Source organism: Drosophila hydei, unplaced genomic scaffold, assembly GCF_003285905.1.
Source record: "Drosophila hydei strain 15085-1641.00,03,60 unplaced genomic scaffold, DhydRS2 tig00000001-arrow-pilon, whole genome shotgun sequence".
Classification (NCBI taxonomy): domain Eukaryota; kingdom Metazoa; phylum Arthropoda; class Insecta; order Diptera; family Drosophilidae; genus Drosophila; species Drosophila hydei.
In genome coordinates this window covers 9,319,697-9,335,811 of record NW_022045643.1, presented here as the reverse complement: position 1 = coordinate 9,335,811, position 16,115 = coordinate 9,319,697, and the positions used below count along the sequence as shown (strand labels likewise).

The 16,115-nt window shown below is 37.7% G+C and overlaps 4 protein-coding genes across 13 annotated transcripts in view; 3 read left to right on the top strand and 1 right to left on the bottom strand.

Annotated features, from left to right (window-relative positions):
* LOC111603324 (rab11 family-interacting protein 3) overlaps positions 1–7,872 on the top strand; it is a 51,172-nt gene extending 43,300 nt beyond the window's left edge. Inside the window, exons 1-6 of one of the 10 annotated variants that reach the window (XM_023320857.2) lie at positions 196–228; positions 4,882–5,016; positions 5,078–5,534; positions 5,601–5,749; positions 5,979–6,017; positions 6,382–7,869. In XM_023320857.2, coding sequence (XP_023176625.1) covers positions 211–228; positions 4,882–5,016; positions 5,078–5,534; positions 5,601–5,749; positions 5,979–6,017; positions 6,382–6,510 — 927 coding nt within the window. In that variant the 5' untranslated portion in view covers positions 196–210 and the 3' untranslated portion in view covers positions 6,511–7,869. Of the gene's footprint in view, positions 1–195; positions 229–4,683; positions 4,780–4,881; positions 5,017–5,077; positions 5,535–5,600; positions 5,750–5,978; positions 6,018–6,381 lie in introns of those variants that run through there. The other 9 variants (XM_030225068.1, XM_023320848.2, XM_023320851.2 and 6 more) reach the window with 9 other exon arrangements.
* A 400-nt stretch (positions 7,873–8,272) lies between these two features.
* Positions 8,273–9,118, top strand: LOC111603335. The gene is made up of 2 exons (XM_023320871.2): positions 8,273–8,303; positions 8,370–9,118. The coding sequence occupies exons 1-2, from the start codon at positions 8,273–8,275 to the stop codon at positions 9,116–9,118; spliced, it is 780 nt and encodes a 259-aa protein (XP_023176639.2).
* A 1,016-nt stretch (positions 9,119–10,134) lies between these two features.
* Positions 10,135–10,560, bottom strand: LOC111603336. Its single transcript, XM_023320872.2, has 2 exons — positions 10,536–10,560; positions 10,135–10,469 (listed from the first exon to the last, which is right to left on the bottom strand). The coding sequence occupies exons 1-2, from the start codon at positions 10,558–10,560 to the stop codon at positions 10,135–10,137; spliced, it is 360 nt and encodes a 119-aa protein (XP_023176640.1).
* Positions 10,561–11,586: 1,026 nt separating this feature from the next.
* On the top strand, positions 11,587–12,591 carry LOC111603337. Its single transcript, XM_023320873.2, has 3 exons — positions 11,587–11,608; positions 11,664–12,428; positions 12,498–12,591. The coding sequence occupies exons 1-3, from the start codon at positions 11,587–11,589 to the stop codon at positions 12,563–12,565; spliced, it is 855 nt and encodes a 284-aa protein (XP_023176641.2). The 3' UTR covers positions 12,566–12,591.
* Positions 12,592–16,115: the final 3,524 nt, after the last annotated feature.

Genomic DNA, 16,115 nt, shown 5'->3' with positions numbered 1-16,115 from the left:
CGCACCGGGTTGCGTGTGTGTCTCTAGTATAGTACGTCAATAATTTCCATTTACTATAAATGAGCGCCGCTGTCTAGTCAGGCGGTTTAGTCAATATCTGGATAGTTACGGGTGAACTACAAAGTAATATATCAAAGTTTGCTATGAAAGTATATGAAAAGTTCTTGCTGAAGCCGACTTCAAATTGTTGATGTGAATTGAGCATTGAAAATGCTGGAAACAAATGATGTGAGTGTTGATCAGGAAAGAGAACAATTATTAAGTAAGAGTTTTAATTAGGCAAGAGTAAAAGGAAGCTCACATTTGATAGGCTCCATTCTATAACAATTATCTGAAATCATATTTTACTTGGCAACCAAATTCCTTGACATATTTAGCTTTAAGTGTTGAAGTCATTAAAATTGGCATTGAAGTTGGCATAATTTAATGATAAAGCTGATCGATGAAATAACTGCATATAAAGTGTTGGATAAATTTCATAAAATCCTAAATTCGAAAAAGCTTTTAAAAAGAAAATTAAGAAGTATTTTTCGAAAAACTTAAGATATTTTTAATTACCAGAAAACATATAAAATATTATAAGCAAATCCGAAATTCTGACTTAATAGAGAACAGTGTTGTTAAACTCATTATACTAAGCTCCTAACATGTAGGAAATTCCCTAATTTTTCAACGCCTTGATTTTTCTGGATATATTTTCCGAACTATTTACATTTTCTACCTGTATGTTCCTTAAGGTTTATAAAGAGAAATAAAGATTTCTAATGCTTAAGTTACAATCAGCTTTGTCTTACTAGATAACAGTGTTGGTTAACTTTTCAATTCTATGAAATTCATCAATGCCAAGCCTTAGAGCTAGAAATATTTTCTAAAACTGTTTACGTGTTTCCTTGACATATTTACCTTAAGAAACTGAAATTTAAATACAACTTTTGCTTATAGTAGAACATCTTTTTGTAAATTGCAAACATCTGCTGAAAATAAACAAAAATACATAAATTATTTTTCGTAGTATTCGAGAAATGCGTCAAAAGAGATCAGCTGCCTGCCGACAAATAAGTTAAATATATAAGCAACAAACTAGAAATTCCCTAAAAACACTTTGATGAATGAACGCACGAAATGAATGAAATGAAATTTAAGCGAGCGAGTGATTAGTGTGTGTGAAAATGTGTCATCGAAAGTAACTAAGAAGTAGACGAAGTGAGAAATGAGCACAGAAGCGCCTTTTGGGGTCTTAAGTTTCGAAAAGAGATTAATTTTGAGTCAAAGCTAATGCGATTGGAACATTGCGAAGTGTTGGGAGATATCGTAGTTGCAGTTGTAACTAGAACATGCACTTCTTTCCCATACTCTTCTGCACTGGCACCATGGGGCACACACAGACAACAGAATTCGACACGCAACTAATTGCATGATGCAATTTTCAAGTTTTATGCATGATTAGAAGACTCATTCCCAATCCATTTGGCTGCTGGCTAATTGTGGGCCTACAGCTGTGAGTGCGAGCGTGTTATTAATCAAGAGCCAAAAACTCTCGTATTCTCTGCCAGCTAAGTTTTCTCAGGCCCTGGAGGTCACTTGCAGTCCGATAAGACGGCGAACGGATGCCACTTGTGCTCGTATGTTTACTATATACATATATACAGTCTATCGCGCTCGCCTCATATATGCTAATGGGAGCGGAGTCTCATTTGATAAATGTAACCAATGGGGATTATTGTATTGCCACAGCGGAAAGTGTTGCAAGTGTTTGTTTCGAATCTTTTGAGGTCAAAGCTAATGCTGACTTTTATGGGTGGTGGTGCCAAGATGTTCAATTAATCCAGAGCGCTTATGAGCTGCTAATTGTGGAAAGTTATTAGAAGTTGATATCAGAGCAATTAATTAAAGGCATAAAGTAATTGCCAAAGGAAATATCACTCAAAAAGCTTCGATAGAAACGATAGATCTAGTCTGTTAAATTATAGATACCTTATACATTTATGTTTTATATATATTTAATGATCATTATTTCAAATCTACAATTTGTCAATCAATAATCAACTTTTCTGATTGCAACCCCTTTCACTCATTTGGGCAAATTGTCATCAGGCATTTGCCTAATGCATTTTCCTAACCCTTTGCCAGCTGCCAGCTGGCTGCTTGTTTTTCTTGCTTTTCATTATTGAGTGCCCATTTCCCGCCGTCATTATGTCACCTGTCACACCATGTTTTCAAGACTTTCCAGTTCAAAGTTGCGACTGTTTCGAAATTGTACAAAATTTGTACTCACACAGGGTGTTTCCTGTTTTCCGACACGCAGACCGCATTGACCCTGGACTAGCTTCAACAAAAGTGACAAGACAGAAATGGCTCCCTGCACTTCCACCTACCTGTCTATCTCTTCCTCTCTCTCTCTCACTCACTCACACTACTTTCCAGTTTTGCAACGGCACTTGTTACTTAATGCGTCTGCTTGAATTTTTAATATGTTGTTTCTTTTTTATTCTTTTTATGTTTCATATGTTTTTTTATGGCTTGTACTTTTTGTTTATTCTAGCCAGCGGTTTCTGTTTTCTTTTTTTTATTTCTGTAGAATTTGAATTAGATTCTAGTTTTTCTGCCCCTTTACATACTATAATTTTGTTGTTGTTGCGTTGTTTTTTGGCATGGTTCATTGTACACATATTCGAGTAGCAGAGGCCCTAATAGAGCTCCCTCCATATGGCACTGAAGACTTTGACTCAGCAGGTCTTTCCGCTGGCTCTCTCTCTTTCTTGCACTCACACTCTCTGGCGCTCTCTCTGTCTTATAGATAGTTTACATGTCATTTTTTTTGGGGGCTTCATTCCTAGTTCTTTTCAGTTGTTGCTGTGCCGCGCGTCGCGTTGTTTGTCCAACGGTTCTCATTCTATTTAATATCAAATATATTTATATATGTATTTATCTATTATATATCCGCTAAATAGCTCCTTGTTTGCTTTGACGTCAACTACTTTTGTGTTTATCGGTTACTCATGTTCTTTTTTGCTGTTATTTACATAGCATTTTGCCCCCGAAACGTCGCAAATTGCAGTTAATTAAGCTTAATTGAAGGCTTTAGGCACAGTTGGACAGCCACTGCATAGACCCAACCACCCACAAATGCGACGAATTTTATTCAATTGAACTTTTCACTTGACTTTTTGTAAGCAGAAAATACTAAGTAAATAACAAAGATGTATGTGGGGAAGGGCATAGACCGTGCGATCGAATTTTCATTTTTAATCTCATCTTTTGAACTGAAAATCAAAATTGCTTTGAGCACTTATCAACACTGTTTATGTTGCTGTTATTTATTTTAACTTAATTGTTCTTAGATTAAATTAAATTTGTGAAATACGTAGAAACTGTTCTTCTTATTAAGAAGACGGACCTCAGTTTCTTATAGACTTACATCACTGATAAACCTCTTATGCGTTTACCAACACTATGATTGATAACGCATGCAATTATAGTTTCTGAACATGCATTGTATGACAAATTATATTGTCAATTATATGCATATAGTCAATTAATGCCAGTTTTCTTATAAGCTTGACTGACATAATATATACTGCATTTACCAACACTACAGCTGAAAGCGTTAGCAGCTGTTTACTATTATGGCACTAAAAATTAGCAATAGAATCGATCAAATTAGTCAGAATAGTCAGCTTGCTTATATACATGTCGGAATGCATCACTTACTGTTTCCTATAAACAAACCTGACTGGAATAACTACCCATGCATTTACCAACACTGCAGTTGGCTATTGGCTAACGGCATCTATTTGTGTATAATACAAATAAGTAATATAAACGATGCAATCACTTAGCTGACTTAGACAAGCCAGATTTACTGCCTCTAATCAGTTCTTGTATACTATATTCATTTTCTCGGCATTTTACAACACTGACTAACTGTAAGAGTCATCATTTATTGAGAGTATCTGTATTACACTTGCCACACAAATGCTTCAACATTACTTATCGTCACCAAGTAACAGCTGAACACACATATAACGAGTGATTTCTTTTATGTGTATATTCTGATATATATACACGAGTGCTTGCATGTAATGTATATACATATATGCACTGATAATTACACTGAACTGCAGTTGCAAACTTCAAATCGCGTCAGTCAACAATTCAGTTTTACATGCCTAGCCAAAAGTAGTTAATGAACGCAACGCCAACATTTGCTTCGAGGCACAAAAATAGGAAACAAAACACTTGGGCGTATGCTTAATATTTATGAAATTTGTATGGGCTAGGCATGCCTAACTACACTAAACAGCAAAGGAGCAGAAATGGAGAGATCAATTTTGATCTTTTAGTTAGTCTCAACTGGGTGGGAGGTTGGACAAATCTGTTGCAAATGTAACTAAGCTGAATTAGTTTAGAATGGAGTTAATGTAGAATTAATTATTGCACTTGCCTGATTGTGTTGCACAGTGTAATTAAGTGTTGCCAGTCGACAGCGTGCTGCGCTCGCCGCTGTCGAACACAAAATAAAACAAATAACACAGCCTCCGGCTACGTTTGCAGTCGGCTAAGGCAAGCAAATGAGCAAAGACGACGCTGAACGCGCAAAGCCAACAGAAATTTTTGTTGAATTTTTGATGAGCAGAGTGCAAGAGGCAAACACATATATATTGAGACCCAGATAATGTACATATCATATATGTGCAAATGTATTTGAAATATCACATGGCTGATAGGCAGTTGGTGAATGAGCTGCTCCACGACGTGCAGCACATGAAAAGCAATTGTGTTAGTAGCGCGTAATGCAATTCAATTATCGACTTCAACTCTCGAACATACACAAAGAGCCGACAGTAAAAGTAACAATGTTTTGTTTTATTTATCTTTCAGCTGGAGCTGCTGCAGCGCAAGGTGGACGATCTGTCAGATACGCAAAATATAGCCGAGGATCGGACGACGCGCACAAAGACTGAATATGCGGTGCTCCAGGCGCGCTATCACATGCTCGAGGAGCAGTACAGAGAGGTAGGTAGCGATACAGTTTGACAGCCACTGAAAATAATACTAATATTCCTATTCTTTGTAGTCGGAGCTACGCGCCGAGGAACGTCTGGCCGAGGAGCAAAAGCGTCATCGCGAAATTTTGGCCCGTGTGGAACGCGAAGCCTCGCTGCAGAATGAGAACTGCCAGATAAAGATCAAAGCCACCGAGATCGAGGCGAATGCACTGCGCGATGAGGCACAACGTTTGCGTGTCTTGTGCGATAAACAGGCCAACGATTTGCATCGCACCGAGGAGCAGCTGGAGCTGGCACGCGATCAAATTGCTGCGTTGCAACAGGAATACGATGAGCAATTGCAAACGGTGCGCCGTCACGAGCAGGAAAAGAAGTCCACCGAGGAGCTAATGCTCGAGCTGAGTCGCGAGCTGCAGCGCGTCCGCGAGGAGAACGGGGCACGTGCCATGCCCACAACATCCCCCGAGAGCATAAGACTGGAGGAGCTGCATCAAGAGCTCGAGGAGATGCGTCAAAAGAATCGCTGTAAGTGAATAGGCCTTGTCTGTCATTTAGAATATCCTTGCTAACACCAGCCTTGTTTTATCATAGCACTCGAGGAGCAGAACGAGGAGCTGCAGGCCACCATGCTGACGAATCAGGCTACCATGCTGACAAATAGCGTAGAGCAGGGTCGACATCTGTTGAATGGCACGCTCAACAATTTGGCTCAGGAGCTGGAGGAGATGTCCCAAGCTCAGGTTTGTAGGCTCCCACACATAGCTACGCTTACTGTTTCCTTTCCGTGCCTATGCTCTTATGCTTTATTTATGCCGCGTCCACGCCCACAATTACATTAGTCAAACACGCCGCCCACGCACAGTCACAACTGCTTGTTAAAATCGCACAGTCTGAGAGTCCCGCATTTCGCCGTTGTCTTCTTATACATCTCACATATTTATATATATAAATGTATTTATTGTATTACAGGATTCTGTGGATTCAGCCACATTAGCATCCTTAAGTCAGGTAATGCTTATCCACGAAAACAAAATCGTTAAACCAAAAACAAAAACAAATCAAAATTCAAACATTACATGGTTTTGGAGGCTCTGTGCATGTGCTGCAGTTTGACAGCCACTGACTGTCACTTGGTTGTGGTTCACATTCTTTAATTTACAATTATTATTTTTCGGCACATTTATTAATGAAAATTTGAAATTTTTTATTGGTTTCATTGGGTACTTAACGAAATTCATCAAAAAAAAATCATTAATTTCATGTTGTATATAAGAAATCAAGGTATCCTCGATGCCTATCTATGTGTTGTTTGTTTAATGTGTATGACTTTCAGAGAAAGCATTCAACTAATCGACTTTTAATCAAATTACAGCTGCAACAGGCCTTCCAGGAAAAGGAAGATGAAAATGTGCGACTTAAGCACTACATCGATACGATCCTACTCAACATCGTGGAGAACTATCCCCAGCTGCTCGAAGTCAAACCAATAGAGCGCAAATAGAGCCGCAACTGTATGAAATGAAGCAGGATGTAAGCCGTATGCTGCTCTGGACCACCTAACCTTTACTCAAAAAGAAAGAAAAAACACTTATTAACTAATTTAACATACGTTTTAAGCAATCCCCATATATTTATGTATACAGTTAAGTCATAATTTATTTTATAACAATTTATGGTAGTTTTTAAACCGAACAACACAAGTGAACAGAACTACAGATCTATGTGAAATTAGTTAATGCACATTTTGTTAATCATATATATATATTTCTTGTGTCTATCTTTAAATTAATCGTTATTGTGTATAAAAGGAAATTCATGTTTGTAAAATAGCAAAGAAAATTGTAATTGTGAAGCAAAAAGGAAACACGTTTAACCCAGCAAATTGTTTATAGTTTTTGTAGTGTTGTTGAGCCCCGAAGATATTAACTATATAAATTACTAGATCGTAAGATTATACACCTTTTAACCAAGAATATTTATGAATATATACGAGAAATGATAACTACAATGTATATGATGTGTATATGAGTTTGTAGGCCCAGACAACGGATTCGTGTGCTGAGTACCGTTTAAATGTTTTATATACAAACTATAATATATTATTTAAAATTTGTTAAATATAGTTTTAGTAATGGGCAGCGCTTGGGATACATGTTACTATCAACCTTTATAATATATTATATATGAGGTTCTACGCTACCCTCTATTATATTTTGTTTCGTCAACTTTCACTGAACTTTGCCAAATTTCTGATTGTTTTTATTAGTGACTATAAAATTCTCTCTTATCTCATATCTTTTATTTCCAATTTCCAAGCGCCTTTCGCTGCCCATATATACTAATTCAAATCAATGAATAAACCTATCAAAAATTTGCGTTTATGGTATGGACAATCCCCAGGATATGTAGTCGGAGTTTTTAGTTAGACTTGAGCTAAGAACGATGAGAGAGAGCAGAGCAATTATTTAAGAAAGCAAAAACAAAATACATTTTAATTGTAAAACTAAAAATATATATTATCAAACTACGTACTACCTATACATATGTATTTGTAAACTTAACAGATGGACGTAATGTGCAAAGTTTCGGGTAACGCAATGCAGTTTGATTCATAACTGTGGACGAGCCCTAATAGATTAAACTTAAACTCAACGAAAAATTTAAAACATAACTCAAAGTGGTCAACTCTTTAATGTTTGTATAACAACTATCTATGTATGTATATCGAAGCTAAATTCAACGATTTGCTAATCATAATATTTGATGCCTTAAATGATTTTTAAAAAATAAATTGTATAATATAGAAGGATAGTGCGGAGTTCTAAGCTTGTAGATAACACTAACAAAAAGTCCATTATGCTTAACTAAATATATATACATAATTATAAATATGTATGTAGTACATCTATGATCTATGCATAGAGTTTTAAATGTAATTTACACCAAGGAAGTGTACGAAATATTACTAAAAATAATAAAGAACAATTTTATAAGGAATGCAAAAGAAAAGATTCTACCAATCGCTTCATTTTGAATGGGTGCTTAATGAAGTGCCAAAAAATGCAAATTGGCATAATTTTTGGATTTATTGAGGAAAGCTTTGTCCGAACAGGTTCTTAAACAATATGCTAAGTCATCCCAGCTGTCCGATTGCAATTTAAAACCGGTTCGTCACGTTGCCTCGGAGGGCCTCTGAAGGTGTATAAAAGCCCATGCTAAGACCCAGTTCAGGACACAGAAGACCAACAAGTCAAAGTCTGAAGATGGGAAAACTCCTTTTGGTATTGGCCACAGGTGTGAATTCTCTTCTAAATATAAGTAAAGCATCTCATCTCACTTAACTCTTAAATGTCTTCGCAGTGCTGCTGTGTTCCGTGCTTGTCACAGCGCAGGTGAAGCCAAATACAGAGATCGGCCGGGTTACTGTCCAGGTGCCGTTGCTGTCAAATGGAAAGCCCGTCATGAGCCAAGATAAGGAATTGGTGGAGATAGCGCATGTGGTGGAGGTGAAGCCGGGCAAGGTCAGACCAGAGGAGGTTGTGGTGCCGCTAGTCAAGGTACGAAACATGAGGGCTATTCGGGACGGTGAGAATCCGGGAAAGCCAAACCATGGCAAGCCTAATCCGGGTATTCCTATGCCTGGCATGCCCAATCCTGGCATTCCCAATGCTGGTATCCCCAATTCAGGCATTCCAAACGCCGGTATCCCTAATGCAGGCATACCCAATCCAGGCATCCCTGTACAAACTGCCACCTCTGAGGTTCAACCAGTTGTCGTTGCACCACCCAGCACCACAAGTTCACCTGGACCCATTTTGATCAAAGGCGCCAAGAGCTGTCAGCAGTTGCTATTGGCCAGCTCGGCTCCAGTCACACCGCTACCCATGCCGCCAACGCCCATCGAGAGCTGCGACATGCTGTGCACCAAGTTCGAGCTGATGCCCATCTGCGCCTACAACGGCGTCTGCATTCACGAGTTCCCCAATCAGTGCGTTATGGACACCTTCAACTGCAAACATCGTGATTTGGCATTCCGCGCCGTGGATGAGGATATTTGCATGAAGAACATTTGCTCTCGTCGCTGCAAAGAGGAGGATCTCAAGATGTAGATTGGAGTGAACGCGCTGAATAATTACATTTTATATTAAAAATTTATGTATTTTGTGGTAATAACAATAAAGATTATGAGAAGTAGCAAATGTTATGAATTCTTATATTATATATCTGAGACTTAAGCTAGAAGAGAAAGACTTGCACTTAGCAGTTGGCATCCTACATTAGAAGCCTTTGATTAGTTTACATTTTTGAGGTAAATTAGTTATTTCTTCCGATCTTTGTTGATAATCTGTTTGTCTATGAAAAGCTTAAGCCTATTAAAACAAAATTTTGCAAAGATTCTTTTTTCTATTATTCATTCATCATTATTTTCATCTTAGACAAATTGTAGCTCAATATTATAGTAATATGAAGTATGGCATACAAAAGTATAGTTGTAGGAACAATAGATTAATATTTTGTTACGTCCTGTAAACATCTCTTTGGCTTCTAACAATTCTTAGTTAAATGTATCTTGAAATAGCTGCCTTAAAAGCTATAGCTAATTTTATTAAGACTCTTAGTTTAGTAAGAAAATCTTATTTAAGGGAAAATGTCGTATCTAGATGAAACTCTTCGATTTATGTTCTGTCGAATTCATTGGTTCATGTGTCTTAAGATGATGGTTGTGATTGTGATGATTGTGTAAGTTTATAATCTAGATTACGTCTTAAATGCATTAAGTCCAAAATCAGACTGAAATACTTAATGACATACTATTTTCTATCAAGCAAAGCCCATTTGATTGAATTTAAAAATATATTTATTTGGTTTATTCAAATTTAAACTTTTATAAGACAAAAAAATATCACACGAAAGATAGTCTAACGTCTATGTAAGAGCAAGTATTTTAAATACATATATTTATATAAAATATATATATTATATACAAATATAGACTGCAGTTTATTTAAATTTAAATCAATTTATTATAATATTTTGATTTTTAATATAATATTTTTAATATAATATAAAGTACAAATCTTCAACCAACTTCCTTCCTTCCTTCCTAAAGCCCAGCTACTACAGTTCATTGCGTCAGCTGCAGTTCCTTACGCTCCGCCATGCTGCAGAGCGGCTGATAGCCCCGCGTGCAGCGATAGTTCTCGACAACATTGAAGCGCTTCTGGGGATTGCGACAGTTGTAGGCAGCCATGGTGCAGCGACTGGTGAACAGCTGCAAGCATTGGCCATTGTGGGCACAGACCTCGACATCTTGATCGGTGCAGGCGAAGTCACATTTATCAGGCACCCCTTGGTTCAGTTCGTCAAGCCAAACCGTTTCTCCGTGCTGATTGACTGCCGGCAGATGGCTACGTTTAACGGGCAGCACACTGGCGCTCGCAGCGGCAAATGCCAAGCAAACTATATGAAACGAACGAAAGATAAATTTACAGTTTGAGTAGCCTATGCAGTGCGTGTCAAACTTACACAGGCAGAACAGCGTAGAGTTCATAGCTTTAGACTATATGGACTTGGTTGTTATTGTCAAAGGATTTGTTTTCACCTTGCTGTTTGTGCAGCAACTGTTCAACTGTTGTTTCTGGGCCTCGCCTCAAATGTTTTTATAACCAAAATGCTGTCAATGTAAATTTTCGTACAGCCGCTGACGCTCGCTCATAATCCTTTATTTTAACACCTGACAAAAATATGCAAAACTGAAAAATCATGATTATCTTTGGGCCCGTCAGTTTTGTTATTATTTTGCTGCCTGCCAAAAATAAAACCTTTTGTTTCAAAATAAAAACATATTGCAGCGTTGGAAAGTCCCCGTGGGAAATTTGCATTTGTTTCTTTTGTTGACGCCAAATAATAGCGCTCAGTTTATTTGTTGTATAGTCATTCAAAATTAAATTGAATTTATATATTCAGAGATTCCAATTGTCGTTTTTCTGTTAAACAGTTCATTAAATTGCAGTGCTGCCTATCTTTAGGCTGTCAGCGCAAATATGTTTTTATTCGAAAATTCAAATTAATAATTTTGTTAATGTGTGTTCAGCTCTTATAAAGTGTGGTGAAAATTGAGCTGGTGCGAGTTGGCTATATATATCGTACTTACTTTCTTCTATAACCAATTGCCACGCCCCAATTGACAGTTAATATTTAATATGATTGCAACAAGTTAAAGTATCATTAATAACATTATATGAGGAAGCGATTGCTGCGCAAGCAAATATATTATTGATAATTTGTACTCAGCCAGCTGATCGTTCAGGCGACACGAAACCAGTTCCAAGTACAGATTTAACATTGCATTATCATAAAAAGTGCATTAACAAAAAAAAAAAATTTAATTCTTATGACAAATCTTTGTCGCTGCGAATATAACTGATATTCGATATTTGATTTTTTGAGGATCGTATAAAAAGTGGCTGCTGCAAACGAAAGTCAAGCAGAACGACACCGAGCGTTGTCGAGTCAAGGTGGAACGTAAGTGGATTGTATATTTAGCAAGTCTGATTTGTGGATTATAAGAGACAAAATGCGCGTTCTGTTGATATTTGGTGAGTACTCATTAAGAGCCCGCAGAGATAGAGTTATAACAGTCGTCTCCAACAGCAGCTCTGCTTGCGCTGGCTCATGCCGCGCAGCTTGATAAGCCGGAGCAGCAGCTGCCACATCCCATTGAGCTGCCTGCGCACGTGCAAACCCTGATAACCAATCACATCAATCAAGTGCTGGAGCAGAAGCCGCATGGTCAGGCTGCAACGCTCACTGGCCACGTGCCACAGGTTGGGGCAAACAAGGGCAATGCACAGGGGCATGGTGTCGCAGTGCCCCATTTGGATTTGCTGCCGCCGCATGTTGAGCCGGCGAAGGTGCCGCAGGTGATAAATCATCAGGCCACAGCCACATGGCAACATGCTGCTGGCCACAACAAAGTGGTGATGCCGCCAGTGCCGCAAATTGTGGTCTCAGTGCCCGGCCGTGCGCCACTGGACATTGGCGACAAGGTCAACAAGGTACAGCAACACGTCAGCCATGTGATGCAACAGGCGCAGACGCAAATACCCCAAGCCATCAATCAGGCGATCAAAGAGCGCGAAAAGCTCTTGACGCAAAAGCACAAACAAGACAGCAGCACCACCACCAGCAGCACCACAACAACCAGCAAGCCAGCCCACCATGCACTGCGCCTGCTATCCGCCGTTGAGGAAGTGCCCAAGCTGCTCGACCATCAACTCGAATTGAAAAAGCTGGGCAAATGCAACTTCCAGTGTCCACAACAATCGCTGCCCGTCTGCGCCACCAATGGCAACTGCGTGGTCGAGTTTCCAGGACAATGCGAGCTGAGCCAATGGAATTGCTTTAATACAAAGAATGGTAAGTTGGCGCGGAGTTCTTATAAACAGAAACTATATATAATAAGTATTTGCCTTTTATTTTTTCTAGTATTCCGTCAAGTGCATGATGACGAGTGCAATAATACCATCAAGTGCTATGATCGTGATAATGCTTAAGGCAGGGAGTTGAGAAAAAGGCAGGAAGAGAGCTTACAGGAAGTGATTTAAGATATTAACAAAATATATGTTTTTAATAAGCTAAAACTATAAATAATATTTGCTTAATATATTCAACCTAGTCTACATTCATCTAATTGCCATTGATATATTTTGTACGCAAATAAAGAATAGATAAAAAATAAAAAAATTCTGTTTTTTCTAGTCTTCTTTTCAGCAAAAGTAAACAAATAAAATAATGAATAAAAAAATAAATAATTCAGCGTCAAAATAATTCTTCTCTTCTAACAAAAAAAAAAAAAAATAAATTTTCATTGTCACAAAAATTTTCCTCAACAACATTTTCTCATATCATTTTAAACAGTAAAAAGAAATAAAATATCTGACATCAAATTTCATGCAGAGTATCTCGCAGTCGATAGCTTTTAACAAGCAATAATTTTGCCCATTGTCATAAATATTTCATTCAAAGCATTCTGTTTGTCTTCAGCTTATCAAAATCGTTTGTCAAGTCGTGGCCTTTGATTTCGTTTCGCCATCTTAAAGATACTTTTGCGAGCATATTTACATGTAACATTAAATCAATATGATTTTGGGGTCTTAGGCAGCAATCGTTGACTTAAATGCTGCTCGTTACTCTTCGGTTCGATATGGCAAATCGGCAAATGGCAATTGTCACACTTTCCACACGTTACTCAATCCCAATCGAGACGCTGGCATTTGCCAGCAATCATCCAATTTGTCAAAATGGCTTAATAACGGATTTGGCCAAAGCCCAGAACGCAAAGCCAATGCCAATGCCAATGCCAATGCCGAAGCCAAAGCCAATGCCAATTGGGAATGAGATATAGACCAGCCAGCTGCTACACGCTTTAAGCTTTCTTTTGCTTTGCTTTGCCGTACTTGACTTTGCTCTGTCCGCTTATCAAATGTAGCCGCATGCAACAACATGCAGAGACTTCAGATAAATGACAGACGCCTCCTGGTTGGCCGCCTGTCAGCATTCATTCTCATTGCGATGCAGCTAGAATTTAGACTTAGACCTGGTTACTGGCTGAGTGCAGAGCCGAGAGTGGGGCAGAGACCTCTAGATGCCATTAAAAAGCACTTTATGAATATGCGGCTAGCCAAAAAGAAATTCGTTCACTTTTCGTTTGCATGCGCCAGCATCAAATGTTGTAAAGGCTGTGAGAGGAAGCACAGCTATGAGAGGGCATATGTACCATGGAGAAGGATGCGCATATACTATAATATATTAAATATATTAAATATGAAATTGGTCTGAAAAAAACTTATGATGATTACACAAGCTGGAAAATAACATACAAATTAATTTATTTGTATTATCAATCATAATATTTTCCGGCTTCAGCTTCAGGCTTGCTACTTCACAGGCTATTTGTCAAATTAACTTTCTTTATATAATATCAAATATTTGTATAGGCCGTGAGAGGGTTGACCAGCTACATAAATAATTATTAAACATATTGTGAATGTCAACTATATCAAAATATGTACACGACTTATCTTTAAGAAAAGTTAATAATTTGTTACAAAATAATCGAAATCAAAATAAATAATTAATAATAAAAATTTATATTTTGTTATTTAGTATAAAATCGCTGCAGCTGCTTATTGGTTAGTGCTTAAAGAAGGCTTAGGCAAACCCATAAACTATGTATAAACTTGAGCAGGACGATGACCGGAGCTATTAGTCCCAGTGATGTTGTTAGCTTCAAGACTTTAAGACTTCAAATTTTTAATATATTTATTTTTATTATTTGTTATGCGTTGCTATCTCATAAAATTTGAAAATTATGGAAACGAATTCATTTTGGAACAATTGCTTAAAAGCCACAAATGCTAGAGCTACCAAACTTAATATGTAGTTGCTTGAATTGAATTAATGAATAAGAGACTTTATTAATAGATTCAATTGAAGTGCTAAAAATTGCAGTAAATAAATAAGAAACGAATTAAAAACTAATAATTTTTCGGGTTATATTTATTGGGCATTTGATGAATTAGGCAATTATTATTGGCGTCCAATTGAACTGTACTTGACTGAACTATTTAATCTTTGAACTTTACATAGCTTCAAATTAAGAATGAGCAATGAGATGCAGGATCACCAAATTGTTTATAAGTTGCTCTAATCGCTAATTTTCAAACAACACATAATTTATAGATGAAGTGTGGCGGCAAGTATTTGCAAAAACTATTCTGAACAAAAATACCATAAAAATTACAATAGTTAGAAGTGTACTCTAAATAACTCTCCGTTTATGCATCCAAACAACAGATCTGCGTTTAGGGTATCTCCCGGTCGGACACTCTCGACTAGCGCGGATCTCGCTTGATTTCTTTGACTCTTTTTTAATAGTGTATGCTGAATTCGAATATATCTTTGCTTAACTTTATTTTCCATGGCTTAGCAGAGACGTCCACGCGCCTTTTGGGACCCATAAATTTCACATTTGCAGTTAGCCTGGGGAGCTGCCTGTCTGTTGCTCTGTTCTACAAATATTTGACTTAGTTTCGCTGCGTGTCTGCCACGCATGCGCCATCTTTACAACGTCTCCCGGGGAGGCAGCGGCAGCGGCAGCAGCAGCAGGAGCAGTACCTGAAGAGTTGCAGCAGCACCAAAAAGCGCCGTTAACTCTGCACGTTCCTTATCTGCGAATGTGTTAGCCTTGGCTGGCTGCTTTTACTTCTGGCTCACTTCGGCTTCTGGTCTGGCCTGGAACTGGAGTGCAACTGCTTGCGCTTAATACCAAATGCGTGAGCTGTGGGCCGGGCCGCAGTTTGATAGCTACGATTCTGGCAGCAGCGGAAATGCAATTAACACTTTGGGCCATAATTGCGTGCCAAATGCATTTGGCTTGCACCCGGCTTTGGTCGAAGCAAACGGGTTTCTGCTTTTGGCCAGAAAAACGAAACCCCCTCGGGGAAATGCTACGCTGCTCCAGCTTCCACTGCACTGCGCTTGTTTTGATTTGCTCTGCTCATTTGCAAGCAACGTGGTCATTAATCAGGCTGCATGGCATATGTTCCCATAAGATATCCAACAGGCATAACATGCTCAATGCCAAGCTGATTTGCACTGCAAAAATGTCCTCCAGCCTCATATCTTTTCTAATTTGCTCAAGACGGAATTCTTGCTTAGGTAGAAAGTTTCTGTTTGTGACCATTTTCTTTTTCTCTCATTGCTTTCTATGTGGATGTGGATGTTTTTATGCATTTGCCTTGGGAGATTTTTAATTAACTAATTTTTTTTATAAATATTAAAGAGTAGGAGCTTTAACAGAGTTTTTATCTATAGATATAAATACAGACAAATATTTATTTATATATATAAGGCCTTATATGCTATATATTAACAGTGTTATTATTAAATAACCATTAAAATATTATAAAATATATTATATAATTACAAAATAAAAAATTCCTTAGAATGTTTTAAGAAAACTAAAAAAAAATTATATGATAAGAATTCTTAAGAGTAGTTGATTTTATAATTATGTTATATTATTTTAAAACATACATAGTT